Source organism: Vanellus vanellus (genome assembly GCF_965231255.1).
Source record: "Vanellus vanellus genome assembly, chromosome: 27".
Lineage (NCBI taxonomy): Eukaryota > Metazoa > Chordata > Aves > Charadriiformes > Charadriidae > Vanellus > Vanellus vanellus.
In genome coordinates, this window is record NC_138932.1 from 3,244,703 (window position 1) to 3,266,358 (window position 21,656).

The window sequence follows — 21,656 nt, forward strand, 5'->3', positions numbered from 1 at the left end:
TGCAGGGGTGCGTGGGATGCAGGGTGGGGGATCGGGGTGCAGGGGATGCCCAGGATGCAGGGTGTGGGATGGGGGCGCGTGGGATGCAGGGTGCAAGGCGCAGAGCATAGTGTGCAGACCCCGGGACGCACAATCTCAGGCGGGGGGTGGGGGGTGTTTGGGGTGCAGGCTGCGCAGGGTGAGGCTGGGGGATGCAGGGGGTGGGGTGCGAGGTGCAGCGATCACACCGCCCCAGCTCAGCTCCTGTCGGCCCCAGTGAAATCCCACCGAAGCAGCGGCTCTGCCCCAGGACACGGATCTCTTGCGCCGGTTGTAATCCTGCAGTTCTCACCACCGGTCCTTCACTCCCCGTCAGCGCCTCGGGTCCCAGCAAGCTGACAGCGCCCGGTATTGTCTTGCTCCCTTTGATTTCCCAGACTTGATCGTTAGCCCGTAAGGAGGTTCCCGCTGGTGATATCGATTCTCGAGCATCAATACTTCCTCCAGCTCTCCGCCGCCTTAGGATACATCTCCGCACCTCACCCCGGTCCTGCCCGAACCCCGGGAGAGGCGCGGGAGCGTTTTTCTCTGCTGGCTGCCCCGCAGGCCAGCGGAGACGCCGCATTTCAGGCTGATTTGCAGAATTTGCAACGTTTTCTCCATTGCCTTCTTACAGAGACGGGCAGAAGCTTCTCCTGCCGGGGAGGTAGGGCTGAGGGTCACCTGTAGGCACACAGGCAGCAGCAGCAGGGCTAAGAATAGATTTTGGGGGGGCTGCCAAGGCAGCGAGGCTCTCCCCGCCATCCTGCCCACCCTGCAATTACGCTAATGACAAGAGCTTGGAAGAGGGGAAGAGCAGCTCCTTCCCGGCAGCAGAGTATCTCCCGCCGGCCGAGGACCAGCCCAGGCTGGCAGCGACGGCCGCGCGTCTCCTCTCCTCCCCGAACGCGACGGGAAAGACCGGGGCTCGCTACCCTGCTACCGACGGGCCTCAACGCAACCCCCTCTGCAGCAGCGGGAGCTCGTTTTTGCAGCATTCCCGCTGCCGCCTCGCAGCCTTCCTCCACCTCCTCCTCCTCCTCCTCCTCCTGCCACCGGCTGGGGGGGGGGGGGGGGAAGGGCGAGGGAAGCGTTCCTGGCTAACTACTGCTTGTTTTCCACGTAACTTTAATTGCAGGGCACAAGGAGTAAACCACCTACCACCGGCAGCAAGTGGGGTTTTTGCACAGAAATTCCTCGGCACCGGGGCTGATACGTCCCTGCCTACGTGCGCACGAAATCCGGCGTTATTTATGGAAGGGAAAGAGTTACAAAGGAGAAGATTACAGGCTGAGTATACCTGGAGTAACACAGTGACTTTGATTACAATTACTGACACCGCTGGGTGAGGTGTAATTAATATCGCGGAGTAATTACGCGGTTACTTCATCTGTTTAAAAAATATATAAATAGCCTCTGCTGAGTTTTCGTTGAAAGCAGCAAACACCAGTCCCGAAGCCGGAGCCCGGCAGCAGCAGGGGCTCCACGCAAAGACCTGGCAGAGCCCGAACACCGCCCCGGAGCAGAACTGGGAAGGAAAAAGGGGGAAACGGTGAAAGCGGAACAGAAAACGCCTGGTTCCAGAAGTAGCCAGGTGATGCCGAGGGTACTTCAGGAAGCTGGATGCCAGCATAAAAAAAAAGAAAAATAAACCCAACAACAACAACAAAAAGAAGCACGAGGGGCCGCGTTTCGGCGGGCACAGGTGGCGGTGCGGCATTGCCGAGGCGGCGCCGGATGGTGCTGCCGCTCCCCACCAAACCCAGCAGAAGTGGCACGAAGGCGATGGGCTTTGTTTTAAACAGATGAAGCGCCTGCCCCCGCTACTACATCACTTGCCAGCGAGCCCCCTGCTCGACCCCGGCGGATTCGGCGCTGCCGGCTGGGCTCGAGCGCGGACTTTCCCGGTGCGAGTGGAGGTGGTTGTAGCTGATGGTTTGTTTTTTTTTTTTCATCCAGCAGTTCTGAGGCCGCCGCAAAGAGCCCGCTGGCTTCCCAAAATGCTGGGGAGGGGGAGCTCCTGGGCGAGCGGCGATGTGAGCACCTGGAGAGCCCCCCGCCAAGCGCCCGGGCTGGCCCGCCAGCCCCGTCACCGGCCATCGCCGCCTCGGCTGGGGGTAGCCCTGCCCGGCCCCGCATCCCCGCACGCTTTAGGCACTGCTTTCCTGGCTCCGGCACGTTGTCTCCAGGCAGAATATGACACCGAGGACCAGAAAGAAGAAGCGTCCCTTGAAACACTCATGGCTCCGAAAACCGCCTCCCCCCCCTTCCCCGGGCAGGTTACGGCCAGACACTGTCACCCACCCGGCAACGCGCCGGGGGGTTCATGTGCGTCCCGGTAAGGAGATGGGATGGAGCGTGGGCGGCGTAGGTCAGAGCCTGTGCAAGAAACCACCACATTGGCATCTGCCCGGCGGTGCTTTGCGATGGTGAGAGGGGCGGGGGGGGGCGAGGGGAGCGCCCCGGCCCCCGGCGGGGTCCACGCAGGGGAGGAAAACTCTCCCTCTGGTGTCTCCGTTGCTTCAGTGCTTCTGACTTGTCGTTTTGTTTTGTTTTCAAATGTGAAGACCTGAGATTGAGCGTGGGTTTTCCGGACGCCACCGGACGCCGCGGCGCGGGCTCGCCCGAGGCGTCGCCTCCCGTCCCCTTCCTTCACCACGTGTAGAGGCACCTGAACGGGGATGCGATTCCCGATACCAAGGCGTTGGCAAAGCTCCGAGCATCGCTCGGCACTGCTGGTCCCACCGGCTCCGGCCGAAGGGGTCCTGCGGCGCTTCGAGGACCAGAAGAAAGTCCGTGGAGACCTCGGGACCTGCGCGGAAACGCTTCCCTTTGTCCGTGGGGGGGGCTGAGGGGGCTGCGTTTTAGCAGCTGCTTGAGCTCGTGTAAGGGGTGGGGAAGGAAGTGGAGCTGACCCCGATGGGGCTCTCGGAGAGAGGAGTTTGGGGGGTGCCCACCGGCACGCCGACCCCCCGCGCCTCCAGGACGGCGGCGAGCAGGCGCTGCTGCTGCTGGCGCAGCATGTCGGCCATCAGCAGGGGCAGGGAGTTGAAGCTGGCGCTGAGCTGCTCCAGCTTGGACTCCAGGCTGCCGATCTGCTTCTCCAGGTCCTCGCTGCGGTCGTTGAGCTCGGTGATGAGGTCGTACATCACGTTCTGCATCTATAGGGGAAAAGGGGGGGGCGGGGGGGTAACAGAAGGGAGAGCGGAGGGGTTAGTGCCGTGGCCGTGGAGGGGGTAAGGGGGGTTAGTGCCACCGCCGGTGCTGAGCCCTTTAACCCCTTCCTCTGTCTCAGCCCGCTCCGGGAGCTTGCAGGGCACCATGACCGCAGTTTGGATTACCCCGGGGACGTTAAAAGAAGGAAACTCTTCCTCCGTGCAGGCAGAGGGGCAAGGGACGGCCAGCCCCGCTCTGCCGAGCAATGGCACCCCCGGCCGGGGCGGCGTAAAGGGGCTCAGGGAAGCAAAGACCCTTCCTGGAAGCAGGGCAGAGCCCCGCCGGCCCCTGGGTTGTGCCTGTGTTTCTCCTCCTGCCTTGCAAGGGCGGCCATCCCACGGCAGCTCTTCCCGGCTGACATCCACCTGAGCGGAGCGTTTCGCCGTCAGCCAGGTCCGCTTTTGGTTTTTTCCCAGTTGAAAAGAAACACTGGGGCAGCCCGGCCCAGCTGAGAGGTCGCGGCGGGGACTTGCCTTCGAGAGGTCGACCAGGGTGTTGGCTTGGTCGCTCAGCTTCCTCTGCTCCATCTTCACGCTCCGCAACCTGGGCGGAAGGAAAGAGCAAACGCAGCTCCTACCCCCTTCCCCAATTGCAAACCGTAGCCGGAGACCTGCCGGCAGCCGTGGCAAACTGGTCCCCACGCCCCAACCGGGGACTGGACCGTCGTTCCCCCAAGGATGGGGCTCAGCATCCCCCCTCCCCGGGTCCCCCCCCGCAGCGCCCAGCGCCTTACTGGTGAATGGCTTGGAGGAACTTCCTCTGATGCTTCCTGACTTTGGCGTGGTCGATCTTCTTCAGCAGCTTGGTGTGCTTATAGATGAGCCACGTTTCCCGCAGGACGTTGGCCGCAGCGTTCTTGATCTGCAAAAGGAGAGTCGGCTGCGGGTCACCGGCCCCGGTTGCGCCGGTACATGGGATTTCACGGAGCCACCGTGCCGTGAGCCACCGGTCGGTGAGCCGGTGCTGCAAAAGCACTTGTTTCGCCCCAGCTGGAGCTCGGCTCCGCTCCCGCACGGTCTCCTGCGCCTTTGCAAGGGCAGTTCGACGGGAGCAGGGGCAGACAGAGCTGCCCACACCCAGCGGTGGCTCTCGGTCCCCAGTGCGCCCGCATCCCCATCCTACCCTGCACCGATGCTCCGCCACCGGGCTCATCGCCTGCGGGCGAAGCTGTACCCTAAGCCTCAAGAAAAAGAAAAAGAAAGAAAAAAAAAGAAAAAAAAAAAAATCCCAAAGTTTTTCTCGATTCCTGTATCCATCTGGCACTCTTGGCAGGTCCCGGCTGAGCTGCCGGCATGAGGACACGGCTTCCGCAGGCTCCCCGGCTAAACCGCGGCTCTGCTGCTCACTCCAAGATGAATTGGCCGCCGTCTGCTTGGCACGGAGCCCGCGGATCCATATCCACCGTCGGGGGAGTGGGGCCAACCGGCTGTTTGCTTTCCCAGCCTGGCCACGCCGAAGCCCCCCCGACTATCACCGGGGCATCAGGGCTTTGCCCGGGGCTCCTCTCTCCGGGGCGAAGCGGGGTGTCCCGGCCACATCCCAGCACTGGGAGGTCACCCTTCCAAGGGCTGCACTGACACTCGCTTTGCCACCGTCCCCTATATAAAATATCACTCCTGCCACCGGTGCGCGCAACCCATTCCATCACGCGGCACTGTCGGGTTGCCGACGCTTTGCCGCGATGACGCTGCTGAGACCAGAGCACGCACGCTGCCAGGGATGTAACGCCGGATCCCGGCATGACCACAGACCCCATGGACCACCCCCCGCCGCAGCCGCGGCCTCCGGGTCCCTCCTCGGGATGGAAACCGCAGGAGCCCCATGGCACGGCTCTCATCTGGTTGTCTTCCTGACATCGAGCTAGGTGAGATCGTGCTCTGCAAGAGGAGGGAGTCTATATCCTCCCGGGGGAGGGAAAAAAAAAATGGGCTTTTCCTCTCGGGGGTGCGGCTGAGCATCCCGCATCGCCTACATCCCCCATACGGAGCTGGTGCTGTTTGCTTTCACCGTATCGTTTGCGCCTGCGCTGCATCCAAGGCACACGGACACCGGCTATCCCGCCGCAGGACCCGCACCCAGGGGTGCCAACACCTTCCTCCCGCCATGGTACCCGGCATCCTCGGCTCCCACCGCGCAGCACAGCGCCCCCCCGGGCTCCCCCGCGGCGCCTTACCCGCTTCGTCAGCTGCGTGTCCATCATGAAGTTGTGGACGTGCTTCTCGGCTTTGGTGAGCTCCAGCTTCCTGGCCACCACGGCCACCACCAGCGCTGTACAGCCGGCGCCCTGCGCGGGGACGTCAGCCGGGGAAAGGGTTTGTCACCCTCCGGCAAAATTCGTGCAACAGCAGCGCTCCCACCCTCACCATCGCAACCCCCTAATTAACTAAAGCTCCCTGACCTTCAACCCACATCATCCTAATGAGGAGATATCGCGGGGCCTGAGTGTCCTTGCACAGCTGACGATGTGCTGGGGAATTAACGGGAGAGGCCAGGGCTGATTTACGGGGTCAGCGGTGAGTCCTCACATCCCCGGCGCCCATTAGAAACAGCCGGGCTAAACCTTGCTTACTGGTGCCGCCATGGGCTGGGGACCTGCCCCCGTGCCAGTGCCCTGCGGGATTGGCGAGCCCCCTGCTGCCGAGAGGGGTCCGGGGTGGCAGAGCGGTGGGGAAGCACCGAGCGACCTGGGGGAGAGCGAAGAAGGGGATGCCCAAATCGAGGACCCCTCCTCCCCCGGAATCGCCGCGTCTCCCGAGCGCGACAGCTGGGCGCTCGCTTATCCCGGCGATTAGGGCCAGATCCGCGCCGTAACCGTCATCTCCGGCGTCTATTTGTCTTTGGAAAGCAAAGGTGCCAAGCCTCCGCTCCCCGCGGTGCTCCCGCGCTCTGCCTGCCGCTGCCTGTACCAGATGAGCCGCTCCCCCCTCCCGGCACTCTGGCAGAGGCCCACGAGCCTGGCAAACGCTCCTTAATTTATTAAAGAGTCATTAATTAACATCATGCTCTGAGCTGAATCCTTTAGCATCCCCGAAGGTCCCGCTGTGTGCTCTCGGCTCCCTCTCTTCCCGGCAGGGCGGCCGCCCCCAGTGTCGCGGCTCGGAGAGCCCGGGGTTTCCCCCGGCGCCGGCAGTCGCGGGGGGGTCCCCATCCCCGTGCAGGATGGGTGCCGGGAGATGGGCACGCTTTGCCGGATGGTGCCTGGGTTCAAAGCGGGGAGTTGCGGGAGCCCCATCGGCTGAGCCGGCGGCTGCTCCCCTGTGCCGGCAAACGCCGCGTCCCCCCCTCCCAGGAGGGATTTTCTCCCTCGCTTGGCTCCTGCCAACAGCGTCAGCCTCGCTGGCGCCCGACCTCATGCGATCAAAGACTTGAAGATAATATAAAATGAATACCCGTTGGCGGAGCCGCCTCGGCCGACAGCTCTCGCGGGGCACAGAGCGGCAGAGCTGAGCCTGGTCGGTGCCGGGCACCAGTTCCGGCTGCCCCGGCTGGCAACGGGGTGGGGGGGACGGGGACAGCTCTGTCCCCAGAGCCTGGCAGCCGAGGGGAGCAGGGCTGGGGGGAATGGGGCTGGACTGGGACCGCAGAGCCGCCGGCTGCTCCTTCGGCCACCCCGGCACATCTCACGGCTGCCTCGGGGGCAGGTGGCCCCGGAGGACTGTGACCTTCTGGCCGTGAGGAAACGAAGCCGCGGCGGAGCGGGGATGCTGGCGGGAGCGTGGCGGGGGCGGAGGGCTCCCAGCTGGTCCCAGCTCTCAGCAGGAGCCGGCAGCATTTGGGATCGCTCCTGGCGATGGAAGCCAGGCGGCGCGAGCAGGGATGGCCAAAGGATGCTCGGGGGCCCCTCTGCTCCCTGGGGACAGCCCCGATCCCGCCGCGGTCCAGCCTCCCCCCTCGCTCGCCGAACGCAGGTCCAAATCCACCCCGAATTCACCAGCGGGGACCGCAGGGCAGGGGACAGGCTGGTGTCCCACCCTGCGCCCCGCGGGACGGCAGCACCCGCCGGGCACGCACACCCAGCCCGTACCACCACCTCCTTAACCAAACCGCTGCGTCCTGCTAATTACCGTGCTTACAGTAATTGCAATTACAGCTCTATCAGCTTCCAGGCTGCGACACCTCACAGCCAAAGCCGGTACGCCTCATGCACGGACCAGCCAGCCGGGAAGCGGGTCCCTAAAATCTGGTGGCCACGGCGGGGACGAGCAGAGCCCGTGGGATGGGCGACTGGCTCGGCACGGCTCTTACCATGATGCCGGTGAGCAGGCAGACGCCCTTCCCGCAGTAGGTGTGCGGGACCATGTCACCGTAGCCGATGGAGAGGAAGGTGATGGAGATGAGCCACATGGCCCCCAGGAAGTTGCTGGTCACATCCTGCTGGTCGTGGTACCTGCCAAGGAGACACGGGCATCAGTGTCACGGCAGGGGACGGGGACGGCTGCGGGGAGCAAGCTGGGCGCGGCGGTTTCTCTGGCACGAGGCGGGTGCTGTGCAACGGGGAACGGGGATTAACGGGGCGGGATGCCCCATCGCGACAGCGGTTGCACAACTTTTGGCGCGGGAAAACCCACATGGACAAAATCAGAGCAAAAAAACTCAGCGGAAAGGGTTTCTGCTTTCGGTCAGACCTGTCACCACATCCCAGTCCCGCCGCCTGCGTCCCCGGTGCCACGTGGCGTGGCGGTGAGAGCCGGCTGATGGGAGAAACAGCTGCGGCTCTGCAAAGCCCCCGACCGCGCCGGCTCGCCGCCGGCATCCTCCTCCGCATCCCCCCGCTGCCGCGGTTCGGGCTGAGCCCGCTCCCCCTGCGCCGCCCCGGGGGACGGTGCTGTCAGCAGCCCCGGCAGAGCCGCCGGGGACGGATCCTGCCAAACCTCCGGCACGCACTTGGCTCCCGGACAGCGCGGGGGGGAACGGCTCACACGCTCGAGATGAAGCACACGTGGAGCGACCCGCCGCTTCGGGGATGCTGCAAACTTTCCATGGCCGTGTCCCTGCCGAGCTGCGAGGTCAGCGACCGCCCTGGCCGGCCCGGCATCCGGCTGCGGCTCTTCCGGCAAACACGCAACCGGGGCTCCGGCTGCCTCCGGCTCCCCAGGGCCGGTGCGAGCGTGGCCGAGCCACGCGGGGACGCTCCCCGGGGATGCGGCGCTGGCTCCCGGTGGCAGAGCAGGGGCTGGCGCAGTCTGCGGTGGGACTCGGCCCCACACTCCGGGGCGGGCAGGGACTGGCAGGACCTTCGCCCCGCTACGGGCAGGACAGTCACCCTCCTGCCTGCACGCATCCCTCTCCCCGGCAGGCTTCTCCCAGCCTCCTCACGAAATCATGAGAGGGAAACCAGATGGAGCTTTTGGCAATCCCCCGCCCCGGTTCATCCCAGCTCCTCGCTCCCGGAGCAGTTGGGTTTTCTCCTCTTCCGACATTTTTTTCCCCCAAACCAACCGGAGACTCGAACGAGATCCTGGCGCGTGAGAAAGCGCCTTCAGCCACGGCGAGAGCCGCTACCGCGCGCGCCAGGGGAGCCGGAGCCCCTCGCCGCGGTCACGGCAGGGCTCCCCAAAATCTCGGCGCCGGCAGCGGCACGCAACCCCCCATCCCAGCCACCACGTTCCCCTGGGAAAGGCTGAGCCCAGTCCGTCCCGCAGGATGTGGGCTCTCGAGCCGCGGGGACGACCCCGGGAGCGTCGTGCCAGTGAAGGGGGTTACGGCGCAGCCGGACAGACGGACGTGTTCTCTTCCGAGAAGCACTTTGAGCAGAAGGAGCTGATAAACGGGGGGGGGGAGGGGAGGGGGGAGCTGGCACGTGCCGCAACTGGTGCGGGCATGAAGAGGGACCGCCCGCTCCCGCCGAGGGCCGCCAACGCCGGTCAGACCCCAGCGCCGCTTTCCGTTGTCCCCCCACCTGCCTGTCCCCACCACCGGCAGCGCCCCGGTCCCACCGCAAATGCCACCGCCGAGTGGAGCGTCGCCACGCCAGGACGCTGCGGCAGCACCGGGGCGGCTGGATGGACCCCATGGGTTTGGGCGACACCGCCGGGGAGCTGCGGGCTGGCTGCGCCCTCAACCCCGGGGGAGCGGGACCGGCTGCACGTGTGCGCACACGTGCGCGCCGTCGGCGGGCAGGCCCGGCAGCACTGCCGGCACCGCAGGCAGCTCTGCGTGGCGGCCGGGCGAGCGGGCGAGGTTGCTAAGCGACTCGCTGCCTGCGGAGAGCTGCGGTGTGTCCCCCCCCCCGGCACGCCACGGGAGGATGCCCGGCAGCGATGCTGCGCCCGCGGGCGCTGGTGCAGCTCACGGTGCTTGAGGGGACGTGTCCCGGCCAGGCCAAACCCAGCCCCGGGGAACCACGTCTCGGAGCGGCACGGCCATCTCCGAGCCACCCGGCCCCAACGGGTGCCGCTTGGGGATGGCCCCGTAAGCCACAGCAAACTGGTTTCCAGCACCAGCGCAGCAACCTGCCATCAGTAGGGATATGGGGACATGTCCTGTGTGGCCCTTGCGGGAGCTGTGTGGCACCCCAGGCCGGAGCGTGCCCCGGGAACGGTGCATCGCTCAGGGATGGGGCATGTCCCAGAGGTCCTGCATCCCCCTGGATCGGTGCATCCCCCTGGATCAGTGCATCCCCTTGGGTCGGTGCATCCCCCCGCGTCGGTGCATCCCTCTGGGTCGGTGCATCACCCCGCATCGGTGCATCCCCCCCGGGTTGGTGCATCTCCCCGCATCAGTGCACCCCCCTGGATCGGTGCATCCCCCCAGGTCAGTGCATCCCACCGCATCGGTGCATCCCCCCAGATCGGTGCATCCCCCGGATCGGTGCATCCCCCCAGATTGGTGCATCCCCCCAGATCGGTGCATCCCCCCGGGTCGGTGCATCCCCCCAGATCGGTGCATCCCCCCAGGTCAGTGCATCCCCCGGATCGGTGCATCCCCCCGCATCGGTGCATCCCCCCGGGTCGGTGCATCCCCCGGATCGGTGCATCCCCCCAGATCGGTGCATCCCCCCGCATCGGTGCATCCCCCAGATCGGTGCATCCCCCCGCATCGGTGCATCCCCCCGGGTCGGTGTATCCCCCCGGGTCGGTGCATCCCCCGGATCAGTGCATCCCCCTGTGTCGGTGCATCCCCCGGATCAGTGCATCCCCCCGGGTCGGTGCATCCCCCCAGATTGGTGCATCCCCCCAGATCGGTGCATCCCCCGGGTCGGTGCATCCCCCCGGGTCGGTGCATCCCCCCAGATCGGTGCATCCCCCCGCATCGGTGCATCCCCCAGATCGGTGCATCCCCCCGCATCGGTGCATCCCCCCGGGTCGGTGTATCCCCCCGGGTCGGTGTATCCCCCCGGGTCGGTGCATCCCCCGGATCAGTGCATCCCCCCGGGTCGGTGCATCCCCCCGGGTCGGTGTATCCCCCCGGGTCGGTGCATCCCCCCGGGTCGGTGCATCCCCCGGATCAGTGCATCCCCCTGTGTCGGTGCATCCCCCCAGATCAGTGCATCCCCCCGGGTCGGTGTATCCCCCCGGGTCGGTGTATCCCCCCGGGTCGGTGCATCCCCCGGATCAGTGCATCCCCCTGTGTCGGTGCATCCCCCCAGATCAGTGCATCCCCCCGGGTCGGTGCATCCCCCCGGGTCGGTGCATCCCCAGCCCACCCAGGTTCACATCTGCCTCTCGGTAGGCAGAGGGAGGTGGCGGCAGCTCACGGCAGCTGCGGTGCCGGTGATCTGCAGCGCCTTGTCTGCGTCATTTCTTTTTTTTTTTTCTTTTTTTTTTTTTCTTTTTTTTTTTTGTGTCCCTACCGGTTCTTTATTTACATTGAGTTTTCCACCCTAAGCCCCCCTCAGGTGCAGAATCAACCCCCTGCACGTCCCCCCCCATCCTCCCCCCGGGAGCCTGTCTGCCCGCTCCCTGTTTAAGAGGCACAAATAAAAATCTCCCAAACACAATTAAGCAGCGCAACAACCATCCAGCACATCCTGAGAGCATCATTAAGGCAGACGGGAAGGCAAACGCAGCCTGTAAAAGCTCGTAAAATCTCAGCGTGCCGCTCCGCTCCGCTGCCACGGTACTTAAAGCTGCCCTAATGCCCCCGCACGGGGTGGGCAGCGCGAGGGGTGCCACCCTGGGGAAGAGGAGGGGTGGCCTTCCTCCCACCTCGCAAGCGCCCAGAAGCGAGCTGGGTGTCCCAGGGGACGCGCCGGGGCGCCATCCCTCGCACCTCGGTTCCGAGGATGCCATGAAGCTGCTGCAAATAAAAATAGAAATAGAAATAAAAAATAAAAATAAAAATAAAAATAAAAATAAAAATGAAAATGAAAATAAAAATGAAAATGAAAATAAAAATAAAAATAAAAATAAAAATGAAAATGAAAATGAAAATGAAAATAAAAATAAAAATAATACAAATACAAATAAAAATACAAATAAAAATACAAATAAAAATACAAATAAAAAAACCAAATAAAAATACAAATAAAAAAACAAATAAAAATACAAATAAAAATACAAATAAAAATACAAATAAAAAAGGGATTTCAGGCCATTCGGCTGATCCACGGACACCGAGTCACAACACGCGCGCTTTGTCCCAGGCGAGCCCGGGCCACATTGATGGCAGCACAGCGTCGAGCTCAGCCTCCTGGGGACAGGGATGGCCCCGCGCTGGGGACAGGACACAGGACACCCTGTTGGGGGACGTGCCCTCCCCACCCTGGGATGGATGGGTGCCGGCGGCACCTTGTACTGCGGCCAGGGAGAAACGCCTCCAGCACTGGGATGGACTGGGGATGCTGCACCACTGCCCCCCCCGGTTCCCCTCGGGGGACAAAGGGGTGCCATAGTGTCCCCGGGAGATGGTGGCACAGTGGTACCCACCGGAGCCGGTCGCCACAGCAACCCCTGTGCCGAGCACGCCAATGCCGGCATGATGCCATCCGGCAGTGGGTTTGTCACCGCCGTGTTGTCATGGCAGTCGCTCGCAGCGATGCCAGAGCCGAGCCGAGCTGCTCGCCAGCACCTCCGGCCTCTCCCCAGCTCCCGCCGCCCCCCGCGTCCCCCACCCGCCTTCCTGGGGCTCCCGCGCCAGCTGGCAGCGCACGCTGTCCCCTCGCAGGGGGACACTGCCTGTCCCCAGGGCTGTCCCTGCCTCTGCCTCCTGCCCGGGATGGGGGCTCGTCGGTGGGAACCGGCGGCTGCCGAGCCCCTGGATCTCTGCATCCTTCTCACAGGGTGCGGGGGACATCGCAGCTCCGCCGAGGATCCCGAATGGCTGATTATCCCGAACCGCTGCGCATCCCCAACTGCTGAGCGTCCCGAACCACCGCACATCCCGAACCACCATGCATCCCAAATGGCTGAGCACCCCAAACCACCACGCATCCCGAACCGCCGTGCATCCCGAACTGCTGATTATCCCAAACCGCCGCGCATCCCGAACTGCCGATTATCCCAAACCGCCGCGCATCCCGAACTGCTGCTGAGTGTCCCAAACCACTGCGTATCCCAAACTGCTGAGCATTGCGAACCGCCGTGCATCCCAAACTGCTGTTTATCCCAAACCACCACGCATCCCAAACCACCGCACATCCCGAACTGCCGCGCATCCTGAACTGTTGATTATCCCAAACCACCACGCATCCCAAACCACTGCACATCCTGAACTGCTGAGTGTCCCAAACCACCACGCAACCCAAACCACTGCGCATCCCAAACCACTGAGCGTCCCAAACCACCGCACATCCCGAACCACTGAGCACCCCGAACCACCGTGCATCCCAAACTGCTGATTATCCAAAACCGCTGTGCATCCCGAACTGCCACGCATCCCAAACCACCACGCATCCCAAACCGCCACGCATCCCGAACTGCCGTATACCCCAAACCTACGCACATCCCAAACCGCCGAGCATCCTGAACCGCCGCGCATCCCGAACCCCGCCCTGCAGCCCCAGCCCCTCTCACCTCTCGCACACCCGGACCGTCCACGCAGCGATGATCCAGAGGGAAATGCTGAAGACCAGCAGCACCGTTCCGGGGCAGATGGTCATGAGAGTCTTCATGACGAAGCGGGTGTTGAAGTTGATCTTGTTGAGCGCCCCGATGCTGCGCGAGGAGGCGTCGGTGAAGAGCTTGCTGTGCAGCAGCATCACCCGAGCGATCAGGTAGAGGCGCAGAAACATGGGGATGGACAGGATAATGTCCACGTCCGCCTCCGCCCGAGAAGGCGTGTAGGAGAAAGCCAGGCGGGCTGTCCAGAAAAATTTGTACTCCCCGGGAATGGGGTGTATGGCACAAACCAGCATCTCCAGGCCGATGTAGAGGATGCGCTCGTACGTCATCGCTATCCGCCAGTCGTCGGCTCCGTTGTCGATCACAAAGAGCTACCGGGATGCAAAACCACATGGTTACCGGTGGCCATGGCCAACTCTGCCCCACCAGCATCCCGCCACGGGCAGCGGGGGCACCGACACCAGCGCCCTGCGGAGCTGGGGATGGCTTTGGCCGGGGGGGCCGGGGATGGATGGGGAAGGAGAGGGTGGGAACGAGCCATGGGCATCCCCTCCGCTGCCCTGCCTGTGTGTTTAGGGGACGGTTACAGCACTGGGGACACCCCAGAAGGCTTTAGGGTGCCCGGCCTTGAGCACACGCCCAGGGCACGGCACAGGGACAGAACCCGCTCCCGCAGAGCGGCCGGCAGGAGCCCACCTCCCGGCACAGCCTCCTCGCCGGGGGCACAGAGACGGGCAAACCACGGTGCCGCAGAGCACCGGCACGAGCCACCCCCAGTCCCTTTGCTCCCGCCAGCGCTGCACCGGTGCCACCGACAGCCACCACACCCCGAGTGCCAGGGCAACTTTTGGAGAGGGAACACCGCTGCCGGAGCACCCGGGCTGCTGGCGGCGATGGGATCCGGTTGTCATAGCAACCGCCGGTTCATCCTGGGTACCAGCTCCTCTCCTGCTGCCAGCGATGGAGTCGGGGTCTCTGCGGGAACTGGGGGGACGGCAGCTCGGGCTGGCACCTCCGGAACGCCACCAGACCCCCGGGGGTAACCCGCCCCGGCAGCCTCGGGACAGACCCGCTAAGGCAGGACATTGGCTTGTCCCCGGTGTGACGGGGACACCGGTGTCACCTACAGCAGCGAGGACGCACTCAGGGTCTCTCTGCAAGCAGCGCTTGGCAAAGCTGCCACTGGGAAGGGATCCAAGGGGGACGTGGCAGCCGGCACTACCGTCACCGGCGTGTCCTCGACCCTGCAAAGCACGGAGCGACCCTGGCTCAGGCCGGGGCAGGGGGGGGGGTGCCGGGAGCTCCTGTAGCCGCTCCAGCCTGGGCGGTGGGTGGGGAGGACGGCCCCGGCTGGCGTTGCGCCCGGGAACAATGCTCCCGCTGTGCCGGAGGCCCCGGCGCACCTGCGCCAGCCGCCTCGCCGGCACGGCATGGCACACGGTGCTCTCCCCGGGGGGACGGCAAGAGCCGCCGGGGCTGACTCACGGAGCGGCCGTCCCCGGCCACCTCCCTTTCTGGTTGGAAAGCTCCGCTCCTTTTAGCTGCTTTGTTTGAGAAATTGTTTATAAAAATGCTCCAAGCTGTCAAGGGAGATCCTCAGGCATTTAACAAGCTGACAGCCCATTCCTTCCTGGAAAAGGGTGTTAAAAATAAACAAATTAGCGAGAGGAAAGAGGCAGGGAGCCTTTTGACTGCGGGGGGGGGGGGGCGGGGGTTGCAACAGGGCAGGTTGGGGAAGGGAAGGAGCGAGGGGGGGATTCGGGCAGGTTCCCCCTGCGCCAGCCCCTCTCAGCCCTGCACCTGCGGCGCATCGCCGCGGGTTTCCATGGAAACCCCCAGCACGGTCCAGCGGTACCCGACGGGGCATCCCCAGCATCCCCAGTATCCCCAGCTCCGGCATGTCAAACGTGTCGGCCACCGCAGCTCCGGACAAGCAAAGCACATGGGAAGCCACCGAGAAACCACGCGGGTGGGGGGAAAAAGAGCTTCGCCGAAATAAATGCACAAAAAGCCCTCGGCGCCCCAAGGGCAGGGCCGAAAGGGGCTGTGTGTGTCCCCCCCCCCCCCAAAACCCCCCTCTGCTGGAGCCGGCAGCCTCGCCAGCACCGTGCTCCATCAGGCACCGCAGCGATAAAGGCGGCGCTGGCGGGGGACGGCACCCACCGCACCAACGCCGCGGCACCGCGGCGGCAGACCCTGCCCCGGGGTGCAGACCAGAGCCGTCTCCGGGGCCACCGAGTCACCGGTGCCACCGGGAGCGGGTCAACCTCTGCCCGTGGGCGCGGGGAGGGTGAGGACCCGGCAGCTCTCTGCACACGCTCAGCCTAACGAAGAGCGAGCGACACAGGCAATTAGCAGCAGCTCGCGGCCTAGCAGCAGGAGGCAGAGGTGGGAGGCCGGAATGGGCCTCACCTGCAGGCCCGGCTGGCGGGCGACGGGCTCGGGGACACCCCGGGGACCCCTCACCGCCTCAGCCCGTCAGGTGACAGCAGGGACCGGGGCCGGGCAGGACCCCAGGAGCTGGACCCGGGACCCCGGGCACAGCGGTCCCGGAGAAACCGAGGCACAGGTTGAGCTGCAAACGTGCCGAAGGACTCGGCAATTAACGCAATTAATAGCGAGGGAAGAGGCCGAAGCTGCTGTCGAGCCTTTCCTGGAGGCCGGGGAGGCCTGGCAGCGCCGCGGCAGGGCGAGCGCAGGCCCCCCCTTAGGCAAGAGGGACGAGAAACTGAGGATTTAGAGCTCTGTCAGCCCCGTTTCCATCCCCGGCGGGATTATCAGCAATCCCTTTATAAGCACCTAAGAGATAATAGGGCGATCAGCAGCCAGCACGGCTTTGTCCGGACCAAATCACGTCAAACCGATCCCATTCCCTTCCCTGCCAGCGCCACCAGTCCAGCGGAGCAGCGGTGGGACCGTGGTGAGGTTGGGTGGCCGCACCGGCACCCCGCGCTTGCTTGGGGACCGGCGCCCCGCGGAGGGACGGCAGCGAGGGTTTCGGCTCCGGATGGAGCAGGGAGAGGCGGGAAGACCCACACGCCGCTGGGGTGGACGCCGTGTTTGCACAACCCGCTCCCAAGAACAACAAGGGGAGGAAACGGGAGAGCGCCGGGGCTCGGCCCTCCCGGCTGACCCCAACCGCCGCCACCCCGGGGTAAATATTATTCTAGCAAAAAAAAAAATAAAACAACCAAAAAAAAACAGAGCTCTCAAATATTTGCTTTGAACAACCCACCGCCGGGCTCGGCCCCCGTACAGGCAGGCTGCGCCAGCGGCTCCCAGTAAGGTGCCGTCCCACAGCCGCCGGTGGGACGAGGTGGGAGCTTTGGTGCACCAAAACACCGGGGCGCTCGGGGCCGGGGGGTTCGGCGTCCCATCCCGGGACACTCCTTCTCCTGGCCTGGTGATTCGTTCCTCCCATTCCCAAAAGAGGCCGGCATCGTGCCGAAGCCGCATCCTGCGGGGAAGCGCAGCCTTCCTGGAGCAAACTGGGGGCCCTTGAATTTCCCAGCAAAAGCCAGGGCGGGCGAGGGAGGAAGAGAGTGGGCAGCCCTGATTAGGAAAGGATTTCACAGCTTTCCTTGGCACCTCGGCTGGTCCGAGCCCTTCCTGGCTTCAGCCTCCCCCAGCCACCGGCAGCTCCACCGGCCACCCCGTACCCTGGCAGACCCCTCGGTGCCCGGCTTCACCACCCCACCGAGACCTCCCGCTGCCCCCCGAGGCACCGGCGAGGAGGGAAGAGGCTCCACGCAAGCTGCGAGCTCGGGCGTCGCATCCCAACCGGAGCAGCCGACAAACTCCGCAGCCCGTTTCGACCACCCGCCCCGGCAGCCCCTCGCTCGGCACCGGTGACACCGGGACCTACCTGCACCTCCCGCGTGTGGTAGGCGATGATGAGGCCCAACAGGATGACGGTGGAGAGGCTGATAAGGCATTTCAGGGCCAGGGAGAACATGGAGTCCTGCAAGGCGAGAGCAGGGCGGGCGTTAGGGGGGACGTGGCTGCGGCACTTCGCCGGCGCTGGCCGCGGCACCGGGCTCCGCACCCCCAGGAAGATGCTGCATCCCCCTCCGCAACACTTGGCCCCCCTTCTCCCCAGCACATCGGCCCCCCCAGCTTCCACCCCGAGCGGCGCGGCACAGCAGCAACGGCACCGCCGGCACCGCCGGCACCGCCGGCACCACCGGCACCGGCAGGCAAGAGCGGCCTTTTCTCCAAAAGGTTTTCTTTAATCCGATTCTGCCAAGTGTAATTACCAACCTCCCCTTGCTGGGCCACGCGACGCCAGTGCCCCGGCCACATCCAAGCCTGAGCCCAATATTATGGCACCCTAATGGATGGTCTAATTAGATCCTCCTGCTAATTAGCTCTATGGAAATTAAACCAGCCCCTGATTGACTGGCGACCAAAAGGGCTGCTCTTCAGGACGCAGCCGGGAAGAGCGGGATTCACCGTCTCCTCCCATGGGCTCACCTCCGGCCCCCATTTCAGTCACCAGCAACCCCATACTGCCACCGGTCGCGAGCCGGCCCCGCTGATGCCGGGGCACCCGCCGAGCACCGGCAGCCCCTCACCGAGGTGTTATCTCCAAACCAACCTGCCCTGTCACCGCGCTCATCCCACACTCCCACCCCATCCCCAGCACGCTGAGACCCGGCACGCTCGTGGCACGCTCGAGATGTCAGCACGGTCATGATAACGCTGAGACCCGACGCGCTCATGGCACGCTGAGACCTGGCATGCTCGTGACACGCTTGAGACGCCAACACGCTCATGATAACGCTGAGCCCCGGCACGCTGAGACCCGGCACACTCGTGACACGCCACACCTTTGCCCCCAGCACCCCTGGCTGCCTTCAGCCTCGCTCCTCTCCCTCTCTCCAGTGTTCCTCAGCCCCACATGGCATTTAAACGCGGTGAAGGGACTATTTGCCGCGGAGGGGGGTGGCGGCGCATTGTTAACGACTTGGCTCCGGCCACGCAATTGTGTGGATATAATGGCTGGTGCTGAGAGAAGTGCCGGGGACCAAACAACGGCTATTAATAGGCAAACTCCGGGACAGGGCTCGTGCCAAGGCTGCTCCGGACGGACCCTTCCCTGGGGCATTAATCCTGCCTGCCCAAAACACAGGGACACCATGGGGCCGGTGGGTCCCCGGGTGGCGCAGCCGCCGCGTTCGCGGCGGCTGCGCCACCCGGGGACCCACCGGCCCTCCTGGCAAAGGCACACCCACCGCGTTTACCGACGGCTCCTGCCATCGCCGGGTCCGGAGGGACCCGGCAGGAAGAGCTGTCGCTGGATCCCACGGTCCCAGCAAACAACGGGGGAGATGTGTGGGAGGGGACGACTTGGCCAAACTGCGGCGACACCTCGGCACCTCCGGCAGCACCGTGCGGTGCAGGTGGCAGGATGCTTCACCCCGGCGGTGCCATCCTGGAGACGGGAGAGGTCCCCATCCTGCCCACGCTCAAGGGATGGGCAGAGAGCAAGGAAAAACTCAGCCATCGCATCCCTGCTTTCCGGCTCAGCCCCGGCACCCTCCGGCATGGGTGGAGCGTGCGGCGGCGTAGCCGCCGGCGGTGAGGCAGAGCTGGAGCCAGGCCAGGGCCGGCAGCACCGACATCCCCGTCCGCACGACAGCTGCCGGCCCCGGCCCTGTGGGTGCTCCTTCGGTCACGGCTGCATCCCTGCCGGAGAGCTCTGGTTTCCCACCGGGGCCTGCCGGGGCCGGGGAGGGGGGGGGATTTATAGATGGTCGCCCACTGCCGCAGCTCCGGCCAACGCTCCGGGGCAGCCGGCATCCGGGGACCCCCCGCCCTGCGCCCTGCGGTTGTCGGCACAAGCATCGTGGCGAGCGGCAGGCGCCGGGGCAGGGGTCGGGGCCGCGGGCGGCTGCACGGCAGCGGCGCTGACTCACGGGGTCTTCCCCGGCTGACACAGCAGCCCGGCGTGCCGGGGCCAGCAAGCGTGGCAAGCGGCACTGCCGGCAGCACGGTGATGGCAGCCGGTCCCCCCCGGCACGAGGCACGCGGGCCCGGGGAGCCCGGTGAGGCCGGTGGCGGTTCAACAGGTAGCGGGTACGGGTGGGAGACGGTGGTTCAGCCCCGCTGGTGCCGAAGGCGAGCGGGAACCGCCGGGAAAGAGGCTCCGGCAGTGATGCCAAGCGAAGCATCCTCCTCCCTCGGCGGGGAAACCGGGGATGCGGACTCGGCACCGAGGCATCCCCCTGCCTCGGCCGGAGCCAGCAGCTCCTGCGCTCCCACCAACGCCGGGAGCTGGGGGCAGCCGGGACTCGGGACCCCCCCCCCCCCAACCAGCCGGGCACCTCCGTGGGGAAGCAGCGGTGCCCCCCGCACCCACGGGACCCCCAATCACCTCCCTCTTTCCTTCCACCTGCTCCGTCGCCTCCTCCGCCCGCGCCGCCCTCCCCACCGCCCGTGCCGGATCACGGCAGGAAGCAGTGAGCAGCCCCTTCCCACCACCACCACCCCCCCCCCCCAGCCAGCTCTCCTTCCCCTCCGCCGGCGGCACCGCGGCACGGGGACCCCCGCCGACCGCCCCCCCCCCCCCCCCCCAGCCCCCTCGGCAGTGCCGTCCTGCTGACGCCCATGGGTGCCACGCACGCCCTGCCGGCGCGGGTGCCGATGCCTTCCCCTCTCTGGATAAGTATAAATAACATGACAGATGTCTATACAAAGAGTTATTCATATCGCTGCCAACCAGCGCAGCCCGGGAGCAGGAGCTGGAAGGGGCGTGGGGGGGGAGAATTATAAATAAAAGACACCGTCCTGCAAAAAAAAAAAATAAAAATTAAAAAAAAAATGGAAGAAAGGGGTGTGGAGGAGGAGGAGGAGGAGGAGGGAGAGGGGGGCTCCACTGCACCGCCGAGGGCACGGTGCCTCGAGGAGCGCCCAAGCGGGCCGGTGACGGGCACCGCGGACCCCGGTGGGTCATTCTCCGGCGCTGTTGGCACATGGGGCAGCTCCGCCAGGTCCCGGCGCAGCGCTCGTCCCGGCACACCGTCCCGGCGCCCCCCAGCCCGGCGCTCACCCTGTCCGACACCTGTGGCCGCAGCGTCCCCGTAAGGCCCTGAGGCCACCCTGGTGGTCCCCAACCAGCCTGTACGGCCCCGTCCGACACCAGATGGGGCAACTGGCTCCATGTTTATCCCGTGGGACACCATATGGGGTAAACCACTCCGCGCTCACCCTACCGGGCACCGTCCGGCGCCGACGGCCCCGTGCCCACCCCCGTGACCCCACCGGTACCTTGGAGTAGAGCCCCCAGGAGAGCTCGGTCTCGATGACCATGACGACGATGCCGAACATGCCGAAGATGAGCGCGTAGTCGCTGAGGCGCTTCCTCTTCTCGAAGAGCGCCCGGCGGTGCCCCAACCGGTAGCCGATGTTCTGCGCTTTGCGCTTGGGCCCCTTGGCGAAGGCGGCGGGGGCCGGGCGGGCAGGTGGGCGGTCGGGGCGGCGGGCGGCGGGCGCGTGGTTGTCCTCGCGCGAGACGACGATTTCGGGGGGTCCGCCGGCCCCGAAGAGCTGTAAAGGCTGAGCCTCCGGTTCGGCCTCGATGAGATTCCGGCGGGATGCGCTGAGCCGGCTGAGGGGTTTCATCACCCCGCCGCTGTACTTGCAGGAGCTCATGGCGATTTCGGTGAAGGGGTTGCTGTCCCGTCGGTGAACCAAGGGGCTGGGCTGCCGGTGTTTGCCGCTCCCCGTCCCGGAGCCCGCCGGGTGGTCGCCGAGGTTGAGCTGGCTGCCGTGGCGGGAGGAAGGGTGGAGGGCGGCGGGGGCGGCGGGAGGAGGAGGAGGGGCCCGTAACGACCCGGGCGAGGAGTGCAACAGGCTGTGCTGGAGCGGCGGCAGAGCGGCGGGAGGCGGCGGTGGCCGTTCATCCCCCGGTAAGGGACAGGGACACCGAGCGTCCTCCTCCAGGTCCCCCACGCCCGAATCGTGGAGATGCCCCGATGTCTCCATAACGGCGGTACCGGCGCCGTTTTCTCCGGCACCGGCTCCGCTTTCCCGACCACCGGCCCCGCTCGCTGGATCATGAATGGGCGCCGCGCTCTCGCCGCCGCAGCCGCCGCCGCCGCCGACGCCGCCGCCGCCGCCGCCGCCGCCGCCCCCGCCGCCGCCGCCGCCGCCGCCGCCGCTGGCCCGGCCCCGCCGCGCCATTGGCCGCGCCGGGGCTCCCCGCAGGCTGACATCATCCCCGCCCGCTCCCCGCTTCGTATCCCCCCCCCTACACACAACCCCGTCCCTCCCCGCGCCCCCGGTTCCTGCCTCTCTGCGGGGTCGTTCGGGACTTGTAGTCCGTCGGGGTGCACCGGCGCCGGTACCGGCGCCGGTGCACCCCGACGGACTACAAGTCCCGAACGACCCCGCACCCGTTCCACCCATCTTCCCTCCCCC

At 65.6% G+C, this 21,656-nt stretch overlaps 1 protein-coding gene across 1 annotated transcript; it reads right to left on the reverse strand.

Annotated features, from left to right (window-relative positions):
* Window positions 1–2,873: 2,873 nt before the first annotated feature.
* KCNN3 (potassium calcium-activated channel subfamily N member 3) lies at window positions 2,874–21,221 on the reverse strand (the record flags this gene model as incomplete). The annotated part of the gene is made up of 8 exons (XM_082496220.1): window positions 2,874–3,179; window positions 3,708–3,777; window positions 3,968–4,095; window positions 5,408–5,518; window positions 7,480–7,621; window positions 13,188–13,606; window positions 17,101–17,196; window positions 20,505–21,221. 8 exons carry the CDS (start codon window positions 21,219–21,221, stop codon window positions 2,883–2,885), a joined length of 1,980 nt encoding a protein of 659 aa, XP_082352346.1. The 3' UTR covers window positions 2,874–2,882.
* Between the last annotated feature and the right edge of the window lie 435 nt (window positions 21,222–21,656).